This window comes from Bufo bufo, chromosome 1, assembly GCF_905171765.1.
Source record: "Bufo bufo chromosome 1, aBufBuf1.1, whole genome shotgun sequence".
NCBI lineage: Eukaryota > Metazoa > Chordata > Amphibia > Anura > Bufonidae > Bufo > Bufo bufo.
In genome coordinates, this window is record NC_053389.1 from 811,835,358 (window position 1) to 811,849,520 (window position 14,163).

The 14,163-nt window shown below is 52.6% G+C and overlaps 1 protein-coding gene across 2 annotated transcripts; it reads left to right on the forward strand.

The window, feature by feature from the left end:
* The first annotated feature begins 4,903 nt into the window (after positions 1-4,903).
* On the forward strand, positions 4,904-12,446 carry SLC25A11 (solute carrier family 25 member 11). 2 transcript variants are annotated; one of them, XR_005775701.1, is made up of 9 exons: positions 4,904-5,041; positions 7,049-7,201; positions 8,040-8,246; positions 8,623-8,713; positions 8,802-8,892; positions 8,992-9,091; positions 9,464-9,515; positions 11,129-11,826; positions 11,860-12,446. XR_005775701.1 is itself a non-coding variant. In XM_040415229.1 (8 exons), exons 1-8 carry the CDS (start codon positions 4,971-4,973, stop codon positions 11,282-11,284), a joined length of 921 nt encoding a protein of 306 aa, XP_040271163.1. In that variant the 5' UTR covers positions 4,904-4,970; the 3' UTR covers positions 11,285-12,446. The 2 variants fall into 2 exon arrangements, 1 of the variants encoding a protein (XP_040271163.1); XM_040415229.1 differs by having other exon boundaries at positions 11,129-12,446.
* Positions 12,447-14,163: the final 1,717 nt, after the last annotated feature.

Here is a 14,163-nt window from a genome sequence, read left to right on the forward strand (position 1 = left end):
GTACATGTGACTGCTCTGAGAGTGGAGGAGACCACGTCCTGTACATGTGACTGCTCTGAGAGTGGAGGAGACCACGTCCTGTACATGTGACTGCTCTGAGAGTGGAGGAGACCAAGTCCTGTACATGTGACTGCTCTGAGGGTGGAGGAGACCACGTCCTGTACATGTGACTGCTCTGAGGGTGGAGGAGACCACGTCCTGTATAGTGTGACTGCTCTGAGGGTGGAGGAGACCAGGTCCTGTACATGTGACTGCTCTGAGGGTGGAGGAGACCACATCCTATACATGTGACTGCTCTGAGGGTGGAGGAGACCACGTCCTGTACATGTGACTGCTCTGAGAGTGGAGGAGACCACGTCCTGTATAGTGTGACTGCTCTGAGGGTGGAGGAGACCACGTCCTGTATAGTGTGACTGCTCTGAGAGTGGAGGAGACCATGTCCTGTACATCTTTTGTAGAAAATGGTCGGCACTACTAGGATATGTGCGGTGCACGAGTCGATGGGAAGGCGTCCCAAAACTTACAATGAAGTTTTGACTGCTCTGAGGGTGGAGGAGACCACGTCCTGTACATGTCACTGCTCTGAGGGTGGAGGAGACCATGTCATGAAAATGTCACTGTTCTGAGGGTGGAGGAGACCACGTCCTGAACATGTGACTTCTCTGATGTTGGAGGAGACCACGTCCTGAACATGTGACTTCTCTGAGGGTGGAGAAGACCACGTCCTGTACATGTGACTGCTCTGAGGGTGGAGGAGACCACCTCCTGTACATGTGACTTCTCTGAGGGTGGAGGAGACCACCTCCTGTACATGTGACTGCTCTAAGGGTGGAGGAGGCCACGTCCTGAACATGTGACTTCTCTGAGGGTGGAGGAGACCCCATCCTGTACATGTGACTGCTCTGAGGGTGGAGGAGACTATGTCCTGTATAATGAGACTGCTCTGACGGTGGAGGAGACCACGTTCTCTACATGGTACTGCTCTGAGGGTGAAGGAGACCACGTCCTGTACAGACTGACAGCTGTGAGGGGGGAGGAGACCTCTTCCTGTATAGTGTGACTGCTCTGAGGGTGGAGGAGACCACGTCCTCTACATGCAAATTCTCTGAGGGTGGAGGAGACCACGTCCTGTATAGTGTGACTGCTCTGATAGTGGTGGAGACCACGTCCTGTACATGTGACTGCTCTGAGGGTAGAGGAGACCACGTCCTGTACATGTGACTGCTCTGAGGGTGGAGGAGACCACATCCTATACATGTGACTGCTCTGAGGGTGGAGGAGACCACGTCCTGTACAGATTGACTGCTGTGAGGGTGGAGGAGACCACGTCCTCTACTGCTCTGAGGGTGGAGGAGACCACGTCCTGTACAGAGTGACTGCTCTGAGCGTGGAGGAGACCACGTCTGTACAGAGTGACTGCTGTGAGGGTGGAGGAGACCACGTCCTGTACATGTGAATGCTCTGAGGGTGGAGGAGACCTCGTCCTGTACAGATTGACTGCTGTGAGGGTGGAGGAGACCAGGTCCTGTACAGAGTGACTGCTGTGAGGGTGGAGGAGACCACGTCCTGTACATGTGACTGCTCTGAGGGTGGAGGAGACTACGTCCTGTACATGTGAATGCTCTGAGGGTGGAGGAGACCACGTCCTGTACGTGTGACTGCTCTGAGGGTGGAGGAGACCACGTCCTGTACATGTGACTGCTCTGAGGGTGGAGGAGACCACCTCCTGTACATGTGACTGCTCTGAGGGTGAAGGAGACCACGTCCTGTACACGGGACTGCTCTGAGGGTGGAGGAGACCACCTCCTGTACATGTGACTGCTCTGAGGGTGGAGGAGACCACGTCCTGTACATGTGACTGCTCTGAGGGTGGAGGAGACCACGTCCTGTACAGAGTGACTGCTCTGAGGGTGGAGGAGACCACGTCCTGTACATGTGACTGCTCTGAGGGTGGAGGAGACCACGTCCTGTACATGTGACTGCTCTGAGGATGGAGGAGACCACGTCCTGTACATGTGACTGCTCTGAGGGTGGAGGAGACCACGTCCTGTACAGAGTGACTGCTCTGAGGGTGGAGGAGACCACCTCCTGTACACGTGACTGCTCTGAGGGTGGAGGAGACCACGTCCTGTACACGTGACTGCTCTGAGGGTGGAGGAGACCACCTCCTGTACATGTGACTGCTCTGAGGGTGGAGGAGACCACGTCCTGTACATGTGACTGCTCTGAGGGTGGAGGAGACCACGTCCTGTACATGTGACTGCTCTGAGGATGGAGGAGACCACGTCCTGTACATGTGACTGCTCTGAGGGTGGAGGAGACCACGTCCTGTACAGAGTGACTGCTCTGAGGGTGGAGGAGACCACCTCCTGTACACGTGACTGCTCTGAGGGTGGAGGAGACCACGTCCTGTACACGTGACTGCTCTGAGGGTGGAGGAGACCACCTCCTGTACATGTGACTGCTCTGAGGGTGGAGGAGACCACCTCCTGTACATGTGACTGCTCTGAGGGTGGAGGAGACCACGTCCTGTACATGTGACTGCTCTGAGGGTGGAGGAGACCACGTCCTGTACATGTGACTGCTCTGAGGGTGGAGGAGACCACGTCCTGTACATGTGACTGCTCTGAGGGTGGAGGAGACCTCGTCCTATACATGTGACTGCTCTGAGGGTGGAGGAGACCTCGTCCTGTATAGTGTGACTGCTCTGAGGGTGGAGGAGACCACGTCCTGTACACGTGACTGCTCTGAGGGTGGAGGAGACCACCTCCTGTACATGTGACTGCTCTGAGGGTGGAGGAGACCACGTCCTGTACATGTGACTGCTCTGAGGGTGGAGGAGACCACGTCCTGTACATGTGACTGCTCTGAGAGTGGAGGAGACCATGTCCCGTACATGTGACTGCTCTGAGGGTGGAGGAGACCACATCCTATACATGTGACTGCTCTGAGGGTGGAGGAGACCACGTCCTGTACATGTGACTGCTCTGAGGGTGGAGGAGACCACCTCCTGTACATGTGACTGCTCTGAGGGTGGAGGAGACCACGTCCTGTACATGTGACTGCTCTGAGGGTGGAGGAGACCACGTCCTGTACATGTGACTGCTCTGAGGGTGGAGGAGACCACGTCCTGTACATGTGACTGCTCTGAGGGTGGAGGAGACCACGTCCTGTACATGTGACTGCTCTGAGGGTGGAGGAGACCACGTCCTGTACATGTGACTGCTCTGAGGGTGGAGGAGACCACGTCCTGTACATGTGACTGCTCTGAGGGTGGAGGAGACCACGTCCTGTACATGTGACTGCTCTGAGGGTGGAGGAGACCACGTCCTGTACATGTGACTGCTCTGAGGGTGGAGGAGACCACGTCCTGTACATGTGACTGCTCTGAGGGTGGAGGAGACCACGTCCTGTACATGTGACTGCTCTGAGGGTGGAGGAGACCACGTCCTGTACATGTGACTGCTCTGAGGGTGGAGGAGACCACGTCCTGTACATGTGACTGCTCTGAGAGTGGAGGAGACCACGTCCTGTACATGTGACTGCTCTGAGGGTGGAGGAGACCACGTCCTGTACATGTGACTGCTCTGAGGGTGGAGGAGACCACGTCCTGTACATGTGACTGCTCTGAGGGTGGAGGAGACCACGTCCTGTACATGTGACTGCTCTGAGGGTGGAGGAGACCACGTCCTGTACATGTGACTGCTCTGAGGGTGGAGGAGACCACGTCCTGTACACGTGACTGCTCTGAGGGTGGAGGAGACCACGTCCTGTACACGTGACTGCTCTGAGGGTGGAGGAGACCACGTCCTGTACATGTGACTGCTCTGAGGGTGGAGGAGACCACCTCCCGTACATGTGACTGCTCTGAGGGTGGAGGAGACCACGTCCTGTACACGTGACTGCTCTGAGGGTGGAGGAGACCACGTCCTGTACATGTGACTGCTCTGAGGGTGGAGGAGACCATGTCCTGTACACGTGACTGCTCTGAGGGTGGAGGAGACCACGTCCTGTACATGTGACTGCTCTGAGGGTGGAGGAGACCACCTCCCGTACATGTGACTGCTCTGAGGGTGGAGGAGACCACCTCCTGTACATGTGACTGCTCTGAGGGTGGAGGAGACCACCTCCTGTACATGTGACTTCTCTGAGGGTGGAGGAGACCACCTCCTATTACACCGCACACTGGTGGATGTGACCGCTATCGCGCTGTTCCGTTCCTGCCCTGTCATTTAATTCATTATCTCCTAATGGTCGTTAATCATTGATGGTCACACGTTGGCGTGGCCCGGGGTCGGAGCGCCCGCCGCTAATGAGTTTATTGCCCTCTGTAATAGCTACAAAGGTTGTAAGCCTGGATATGATAGGGGTTGTAGTCCACCTCGCGGCTTCTCTGATCCTCACGTGTCAATGAATCCAGTAAAGATGGCTGCTGGTCCCAGCGATGGAGGGACCAAATGGAAACAATATACAGTGTGGTAACCTTCCACGCTCATACCATGTGAAAACCGCCTCGTCTCAGATTGGCGCCTGTTGCCATAGAGACATAGCTCCCGCGCTGGCACGTTTACATGGGACTTGTGGTTGCCCCACACGCCATGGTCAGTCCGCTGTTCACATTACTGCGCTTCTGCCGCCGCCACCATCTCGTGATCACTTAACACAACTAAAACTGGTAAAATAGCTGCAAAATCAATAAACAAGAGGAATAATTATAAAAACAATGAAAATGTTATTAACATACAGGAAAATAAGATAAGCATCTCTGTCTACAGGATCAAACATGGCCGCCGCTGTAGAAAAGCCCAGCAGGCTTCACCCACATCAAACATGGCCGCCCGCGCGCTTCTACCCTCTTCCAATATGGCCGCGGCGTCCCGCCGTCAGTGACGTGGCTGGCCACACCCCCTCGCTGTGCGCACACACCTCCTGTGTCACCTTGGGGGTCTCTCAGGTCAGTCGGTGACAAGATGGCAGCGGCGAGCGGCAAGGAGAGGACCTCCCCCAAAGCCATCAAGTTCCTGTTCGGGGGGCTGGCCGGGTAATGAGCGAAAGGTGGAGGGGGCACCCGGTATTAGCTTGCAGCATGGTAACGGGGCCCCTGGGATTAATCAGTAATGGGGTCCCTGTAATTAATCAGTAATGGGGCCCCCTGTAATTCATTACTAGTGGGGGCCCCCCTGTAATTAATCAGTAATGGGCCCCCTTGTAATTCATCAGTAGTGGGGGCCCCTGTAATTCATTAGTAGTGGGGGCCCCTGTAATTCATCAGTAGTGGGGGCCCCTGTAATTCATTAGTAGTGGGGGCCCCTGTAATTCATTAGTAGTGGGGGCCCCTGTAATTCATTAGTAGTGGGGGCCCCTGTAATTCATTAGTAGTGGGGGCCCCTGTAATTCATTAGTAGTGGGGGCCCCTGTAATTCATTAGTAGTGGGGGCCCCTGTAACTGTAATTCTATCAGTCACTGTACTGCGGTGTAGTGGAGATGTGTGTGTGCGCTCACTGTACTGCGGTGTAGTGGAGAGGTGTGTGTGCGCTCACTGTACTGCGGTGTAGTGGAGATGTGTGTGCGCTCACTGTACTGCGGTGTAGTGGAGAGGTGTGTGTGTGCGCTCACTGTACTGCGGTGTAGTGGAGGTGTGTGTGCGCTCACTGTACTGCGGTGTAGTGGAGAGGTGTGTGTGTGCGCTCACTGTACTGCGGTGTAGTGGAGAGGTGTGTGTGTGCGCTCACTGTACTGCGGTGTAGTGAGGATGTGTGTGCGCTCACTGTACTGCGGTGTAGTGGAGATGTGTGTGTGCGCTCACTGTACTGCGGTGTAGTGGAGAGGTGTGTGTGCGCTCACTGTACTGCGGTGTAGTGGAGAGGTGTGTGTGCGCTCACTGTACTGCGGTGTAGTGGAGATGTGTGTGTGCGCTCACTGTACTGCGGTGTAGTGGAGATGTGTGTGTGCGCTCACTGTACTGCGGTGTAGTGGAGAGGTGTGTGTGCGCTCACTGTACTGCGGTGTAGTGGAGATGTGTGTGTGCGCTCACTGTACTGCGGTGTAGTGGAGATGTGTGTGTGCGCTCACTGTACTGCGGTGTAGTGGAGATGTGTGTGTGCGCTCACTGTACTGCGGTGTAGTGGAGGTGTGTGTGCGCTCACTGTACTGCGGTGTAGTGGGGATGTGTGTGTGCGCTCACTGTACTGCGGTGTAGTGGGGATGTGTGTGTGCGCTCACTGTACTGCGGTGTAGTGGAGAGGTGTGTGTGCGCTCACTGTACTGCGGTGTAGTGGAGAGGTGTGTGCGCTCACTGTACTGCGGTGTAGTGGAGATGTGTGTGTGCGCTCACTGTACTGCGGTGTAGTGGAGAGGTGTGTGTGTGCGCTCACTGTACTGCGGTGTAGTGGGGATGTGTGTGTGCGCTCACTGTACTGCGGTGTAGTGGAGAGGTGTGTGTGCGCTCACTGTACTGCGGTGTAGTGGAGATGTGTGTGCGCTCACTGTACTGCGGTGTAGTGGAGATGTGTGTGCGCTCACTGTACTGCGGTGTAGTGGAGATGTGTGTGTGTGCGCTCACTGTACTGCGGTGTAGTGGAGAGGTGTGTGTGCGCTCACTGTACTGCGGTGTAGTGGAGATGTGTGTGTGCGCTCACTGTACTGCGGTGTAGTGGAGAGGTGTGTGTGCGCTCACTGTACTGAGGTGAAAGTCTCCTGGATAAGATAAGGGCACATTCCTGTCACATCCCCTCCCCCACCATTAGAGAGAAATGCTCCTGACCTAGTCCTGCTCCACAGCTGAGGGCTTGTGACACTGTGTCAGTTTACTCAGTCCACTGATACATTGTAACAAACCTTCATCACAGACAGGGGAACTGTACGGGCCATGTTGCCGTCTGCAGACCCCAGGATTGGGGGAGGGGGAGCTGCCAGGACGCTGCACCGAATGACACGGCCCCGGGGCCACAGCAGCAGCCATTTTTTTTCTTTAGATAATGTCCATTGGGGGCGGGGCATCATGCCGTATAATGACCGGCGCTAACGAGCGGCTTCTTCTGCCTGCAGGATGGGCGCCACCGTGTTCGTCCAGCCGCTGGACCTGGTGAAGAACCGCATGCAGCTGAGCGGAGAGGGCGCCAAGACCCGGGAGTACAAGACCAGCTTCCACGCCGTGGGCAGCATCCTGAGGAACGAGGGGCTGGGGGGCATCTACACCGGGTGAGGGGCCGACTCATGGTCTGAGTCACCCTGCAGGGGGAGGGGCCGACTCATAGTCTGTGTCACCCTGCAGGGGAGGGGCCGACTCATAGTCTGAATCACCCTACAGGGGAGGGGCCGACTCATAGTCTGTATCACCCTGCAGGGGGAAGGGCCGACTCATAGTCTGAATCACCCTGCAGGGGGAGGGGCCGACTCATATTCTGTATCACCCTGCAGGGGGAGGGGCCGACTCATAGTCTGTATCACCCTGCAGGGGGAAGGGCCGACTCATAGTCTGTATCACCCTGCAGGGGGAGGGGCCGACTCATAGTCTGGATCACCCTGCAGGGGGAGGAGACGACTCATAGTCTGTATCACCCTGCAGGGGGAGGAGACGACTCATAGTCTGAATCACCCTGCAGGGGGAAGGGCCGTCTCATAGTCTGTATCACCCTGCAGGGGGAAGGGCAGACTCATAGTCTGGATCACCCTGCAGGGGGAGGGTCCGACTCAGTCTGTATCACCCTGCAGGGGGAAGGGCCGACTCATAGTCTGTATCACCCTGCAGGGGGAGGGGCCAACTCATAGTCTGTCTCACCCTGCAGGGGGAGGGGCCGACTCATAGTCTGTGTCACCCTGCAGGGGAGGGGCCGACTCAGTCTGTATCACCCTACAGGGGAGGGGCCGACTCATAGTCTGTATCACCCTGCAGGGGGAGGAGACGACTCATAGTCTGAATCACCCTGCAGGGGGAAGGGCCGTCTCATAGTCTGTATCACCCTGCAGGGGGAGGGGCCGACTCAGTCTGTATCACCCTGCAGTCGGAGGTCCCCTTCATCATCCCTCTCTTTCTCAGGTTGTCCGCCGGTTTGCTGCGTCAGGCGACCTACACGACCACACGTCTCGGTATTTATACCATTCTCTTTGAAAAACTGACAAAGGCGGACGGCACTCCGCCCAACTTCCTCATGAAGGCGGCTATCGGGATGTCTGCCGGGGCCACGGGGGCCTTTGTGGGGACCCCTGCTGAGGTCGCGCTGATCAGGATGACAGCAGATGGGAGGTAAGCGCCCCTAGTGGTCGTCACTGCTCACAGCCGCTCATCGTCTTGTATCTCTATTCATCTTGTGTCCAATTTGTCACCATTTCTAAGATCTCTGCTTGCTGGGAGCATTCGTGTTTGCATCCAGAGAGCCCTAACACTTCTCACGGCTGAGGGTTTGTTACAGTTGCATCTAAGATGAACCGCTTGGACTCCAGGCTGGTGCCGTACAGGGCAGAGGAATGTAACAAACCCTCAGCTCTGAGAAGTACTGGGTCCCATTCACTGACAGACAGCAGATATTTTGACATTGGTGGGGAATTGAAACACAAGTTATATAAAAACGATGGCAGAGCTTGTCCTACTTTGGGCCGTGTCCTCTGTGTGTCTCTTGCAGGTTACCTCCAGACCAGAGGAGAGGGTACAGCAACGTCTTCAATGCCCTGGTCAGGATGTCCCGGGAGGAGGGCATCACCACGCTGTGGAGGGTGGGTGTAGTTGTACATTCACGGTATGAGCCGTCATGGTGCCCTGGTTCTAGCATTACCCATAACCCCCCTCTCTCTCCTCTCTCAGGGATGCGTACCAACAATGGCGCGGGCCGTAGTCGTCAACGCCGCCCAGCTGGCATCTTATTCCCAGTCCAAGCAGTTTCTTCTGGATTCTGGTGAGATGATTGAGATGATGGGGTTTGGCCACAGCCACCCCTGGGGGGATGGAGGTAGGTAGAGGAAGCCTCTGACTCTCGGTCCTTGACCTCCTGCAGGGTATTTCCGGGATGGCATTCTGTGCCACTTCTGTGCCAGTATGATCAGCGGACTGGTCACCACAGCCGCCTCAATGCCTGTGGACATCGCCAAAACCAGGTAAGTGAGCGCACAAGTTTTTCCTTAAGTTCTTGCACTGGGTCGCTCCCTCTTACCAGGAGGTAACTGGCTCTGTTCATCCTGCGCTCCCTGATTCATTGAATGGACTGACTTTTAAAGTGACAGTGCAGTGGACGAGCTAGTGTAGACATGAGGAGTAGGGCTTAATCAAAAGAGTTTAGTAGAGTTGTAGATCTCCCTGTTACAGCGCCCCCTAGTGTTAAAGCCTATGGGTGTCCTGCAGATGCAGTAATTGTGGCCCTATCTGAGTGAACCCATTACATAGTGCCGGGGTCTCCTGAGATTCGGGACGGGGCTATTAACCGCAGCCTGATAACTACTCACCTGGAACCACCTTCCTTCCCTCCGCAGGATACAGAACATGCGAACGATTGATGGGAAAGCGGAGTATAAGAATGGACTGGTAAGTGGCCGAGTGCAGGTGTGAACACGACCATCAACTGTGGAAAATGTACTCCCAGGATACATTATGTCCACCATGCTTCATTATATCTACAGAAATAATCTACACTGAGTTACATCCTGTATTATACTCCAGAGCTGCACTCACTATTCTGCTGGTGCAGTCACTGTGTACATACATTATTTATCCTGTACTGACCCTGAGTTACATCCTGTATTATACTCCAGAGCTGCACTCACTATTCTGCTGGTGGAGTCACTGTGTACATACATTACTTATCCTGTACTGACCCTGAGTTACATCCTGTATTATACTCCAGAGCTGCACTCACTATTCTGCTGGTGGAGTCACTGTGTGCATACATTACTTATCCTGTACTGATCCTGAGTTACATCCTGTATTATACTCCAGAGCTGCACTCACTATTCTGCTGGTGCAGTCACTGTGTACATACATTACATTACTTATCCTGTACTGATCCTGAGTTACATCCTGTATTATACTCCAGAGCTGCACTCACTATTCTGCTGGTGCAGTCACTGTGTACATACATTACTTATCCTGTACTGACCCTGAGTTACATCCTGTATTATACTCCAGAGCTGCACTCACTATTCTGCTGGTGCAGTCACTGTGTACATACATTACTTATCCTGTACTGATCCTGAGTTACATCCTGTATTATACTCCAGAGCTGCACTCACTATTCTGCTGGTGCAATCACTGTGTACATACATTACTTATCCTGTACTGATCCTGAGTTATATCCTGTATTATACTCCAGAGCTGCACTCACTATTCTGCTGGTGCAGTCACTGTGTACATACATTACTTATCCTGTACTGATCCTGAGTTATATCCTGTATTATACTCCAGAGCTGCACTCACTATTCTGCTGGTGCAGTCACTGTGTACATACATTACTTATCCTGTACTGATCCTGAGTTACATCCTGTATTATACTCCAGAGCTGCACTCACTATTCTGCTGGTGCAGTCACTGTGTACATACATTACTTATCCTGTACTGATCCTGAGTTACATCCTGTATTATACTCCAGAGCTGCACTCACTATTCTGCTGGTGCAGTCACTGTGTACATACATTACTTATCCTGTACTGATCCCGAGTTACATCCTGTATTATACTCCAGAGCTGCACTCACTATTCTGCTGGTGCAATCACTGTGTACATACATTACTTATCCTGTACTGATCCTGAGTTACATCCTGTATTATACTCCAGAGCTGCACTCACTATTCTGCTGGTGCAGTCACTGTGTACATACATTACTTATCCTGTACTGATCCTGAGTTACATCCTGTATTATACTCCAGAGCTGCACTCACTATTCTGCTGGTGCAGTCACTGTGTACATACATTACTTATCCTGTACTGATCCTGAGTTACATCCTGTATTATACTCCAGAGCTGCACTCACTATTCTGCAGGTTACAGAGCTCTGTTGTCACCACTAGGTGCAGTATTTAGCTAGTCCAGTGATCTGAGTAGGAACCACACACAGATCGCCCCCTTGTGGCAGTAATAAGAACCTGTCATAGTTTGGATCACATTAACCCCGTCGTCGTCTTCTTTTTTTATCTCTCGCTGCAGGACGTTCTCATTAAAGTTGTCAGATACGAGGGATTCTTCAGCCTCTGGAAGGGCTTCACCCCGTACTACGCCCGGCTGGGGCCCCACACCGTCTTGACTTTTATCTTCCTGGAGCAAATGAACAAATACTACAAGAAATTCTTCCTGAGCGGATGATGGGAGTGCATCGGGACCTGCTTTCTCCAACCTGCAGCCAAAGCTGTCGCCCAATCCCACCCCCCTGGTCCCCCGCACCCACTGTCCAGCCGGGAGCAACACTTACCGCCCCCAAATCATCATTAGGTGCAGGGTATGGTGGGGGGTCAACCAGTGCATATGCATTTAAAGGGCACTTCCACCCAAGTCTTATACATACGTAGATGGGGGTCTCCACACCAAAGTAGAAAAATAATCCCCTTCTTCATCCTTTTTATGGACCGCGATGCTTTGCCGTCAGTACCAAATACAAACCTCTCCTGGCCTGGGCGGGGCTTCCTCTCAGGATTTTAAGCCCCTCCCCTTCAGGGGATTGTGCAATATGAGTCCTGTTTCTGGGTGGAATTGCCCTTTAAGCGCCTCACTTTAATTTATTGGTTTGTAAAGGAAATGGCTTTTTTGGAAGAAAAAAAAAAAACTTGCAAATTTATTTTTTTGTATTATTGCTTACCCCCCCCCCCCCCCCCCTCATGGATGCTTATTTATATTAGAGAATATTTGGGGTAGCCAGGATCTGGAACGTCCCGACTCCGTAGTTTAGTTTTTGGTTCATTTTTGGGTTTTCCGTTGCTTTAAGAGGCTGGATGAGGACTATAACTCCCAGCAGACTCCTTTTACAGATTATGGGTATTACTTATCATGAAAACACTAAGTGCAATCGATCAACTCATCAGGGATTGGGTAGAGCGCTTTATTTGGGGGTCAGGGGAGGAGCCATAGTTCTTGGGGGGGCGGCGAACCCCCCATCTCCGTTTTTTTTTTGTAGACACTAATAGTTGGAGGGTTTTCTGCTTTGTTTGTGGCGGTGACTGGTGCCGCCACGCCCCATAGTGATCGCATGGTGAGTGGTGAAATAGCGCCACCTATGAGGAAAGTGTCACGCCCCATCTTTGAGACTTACAGCAGCTGTTTTTGTGGGCGGGGCCTGCAAACCTGAGGTATGAGGTGCTAGGAGCCTCGGGCTTGCAGGCGCTTAAAAAAAAAATGGCTGCTTCTAGGATAACATGAACAAAACGGCTGTAGACCGCGATCTCCTAAGCGGGATCGGTCGCTGAGCTTGTATTTATTCCGAGGTGTAAATATACGCGCCCCATCCATAGAGAGATATCCGTATGTCGCGTCGGAAGGTGGGGCTTATAGTCTCCAGTAAAATGGCTTCTCCTGTGTGTGACAACCCCCGTCACCATTTTGGGGTAGTTCTGAATAAAATGTGGTTTTCTTGCAAGACTGAGCCATGACGTCCTTTCTCGGATACGAACTATGCACAATACATCTTTAAAAAAAAAATGTCTGATTAGTCGGTGACTACTTGTGATAGAACCTATAGCCCCGCCTACTTCTTCAAGGGGATGTCCAGAGACAAAATGTTTATATTTTCTTGTCCCTCCAGTTCTCTCTAAAGGCAAAATAAAATGTAACGGCCCCTTCCTATCCGATCTATAAGCACCTGTACTTTTTTTTTGGTTGGGGGGGAGGGGCAATTAAAGGGTAAGACCATTCCCTCAGAAAATGAAGGACGGTGCTGTATTGTTTTCTAATGTGCATGGCCAGCCTGGTGGAAGCGGGGGAAGAGTAGTGAGGCCCCACAGGGCGAGGTGAAGCCAACTGCTTCTGGTGACATTCACTCCAAAAACCAATCTGGTGAAGATTTTCAAACCTACATAATAAACAAATATCTTCTAAAACCTCAAAAAATTCTTTAGCCGAAGAGAACTCTAAGGCTACTTTCACACTTGTGGTAGTCTGTTCCGGCGGGGGAACAGCCTGCCCGATCTGTGCTACCGCAAGTCCGCTCCGGACCCATCTACTACAATGGGGACGGGCCAGAGGTCCGGCCACAGCATTGCGGACGGAATAAGGCTACAACACGCTGTGGGTTTTGTCCGGCGTCTCTCGGCATGTTTGCCATGCTCCGGCCCGTCGTCATTATAGTGAATGGGGCCGGAGCGGACTTCCGCCAGCACGGTGCACTTGGGGTAGCATGGACCTGGCAGGCTGTTCCCCTGCCGGAAAAGGCTACCACAAGCGTGAAAGTAGCCTAAGAAATACAGATGTTTTGGGAGAAAATTTGAGGCAGACTTGCTGAGATGAAGCAGAGCTGGATTTCTCAGTTGACCGTAGGGTGTCGGAATAATTTTCTGTGTTTCGATGAGTAACTAGGTTGTAGGAAGCCTAATGACACACTGTGCTCCTCCACATTTTCATCTTTTGATCCACTTGCAGACCTACCATGGTGCCCTTTAACAACAAAGGGACGGATGGGGTGCTGTAAAGGCAGGGCCTCCCTTCCAGGCGGCGTCTTCCTCTGGCTAATAGATGGTGGCCCTAGCGAAGAACCCTTCAGTTACACCATTTCCAATAAGACAGATGGTCCCTGACTCCAAAGGTGTTTACCTTTTTTTTTTTTTTTTTTTTTTTTTTTTTTTTTTTTTAAATGGGCACAGATTGACCCCGATAGTATTTAGGGGTGCTCTGATCTTTGACCCAGTGGATCAACCCACCTTTTTCAAATCGACCAGACTCATGGACTTGATAACATCTTGGAAGTAACTACAAACACGATGGACTCGGGAGGGTCTACTGACCATTAGATTGGTTGTGTAGGATTAGAAAAAATAGGCTGTTGTCATCCAAAAACACTGCCACATGTGTCCATGTCTGGTATTACAGCTCCGCTTGAAGTGAATGGGGCTGGGCTGCAATACCAAACACAACCTGTGGGCAGGTGTGGCGCTGTTTAGGGAAGAAATGTTATAATGCTGGACAATGCTTGGATAGACGTAACCAAAGAGGGTGTCAAAAATGAAACCTCTTTGTTAATGTTTGCACCTCATTGACCA

Excerpts from the sequence above, each read along its gene's own strand:
- SLC25A11 (XM_040415229.1), top strand. The coding sequence starts at position 4,971 with ATGGCAGCGGCGAGCGGCAAGGAGAGGACCTCCCCCAAAGCCATCAAG. Across the intron at positions 8,893-8,991 it reads GCAGTTTCTTCTGGATTCTG|GGTATTTCCGGGATGGCATT; the intron begins GTGAGATGATTG and ends GACCTCCTGCAG. Across the intron at positions 9,092-9,463 it reads GTGGACATCGCCAAAACCAG|GATACAGAACATGCGAACGA; the intron begins GTAAGTGAGCGC and ends TTCCCTCCGCAG.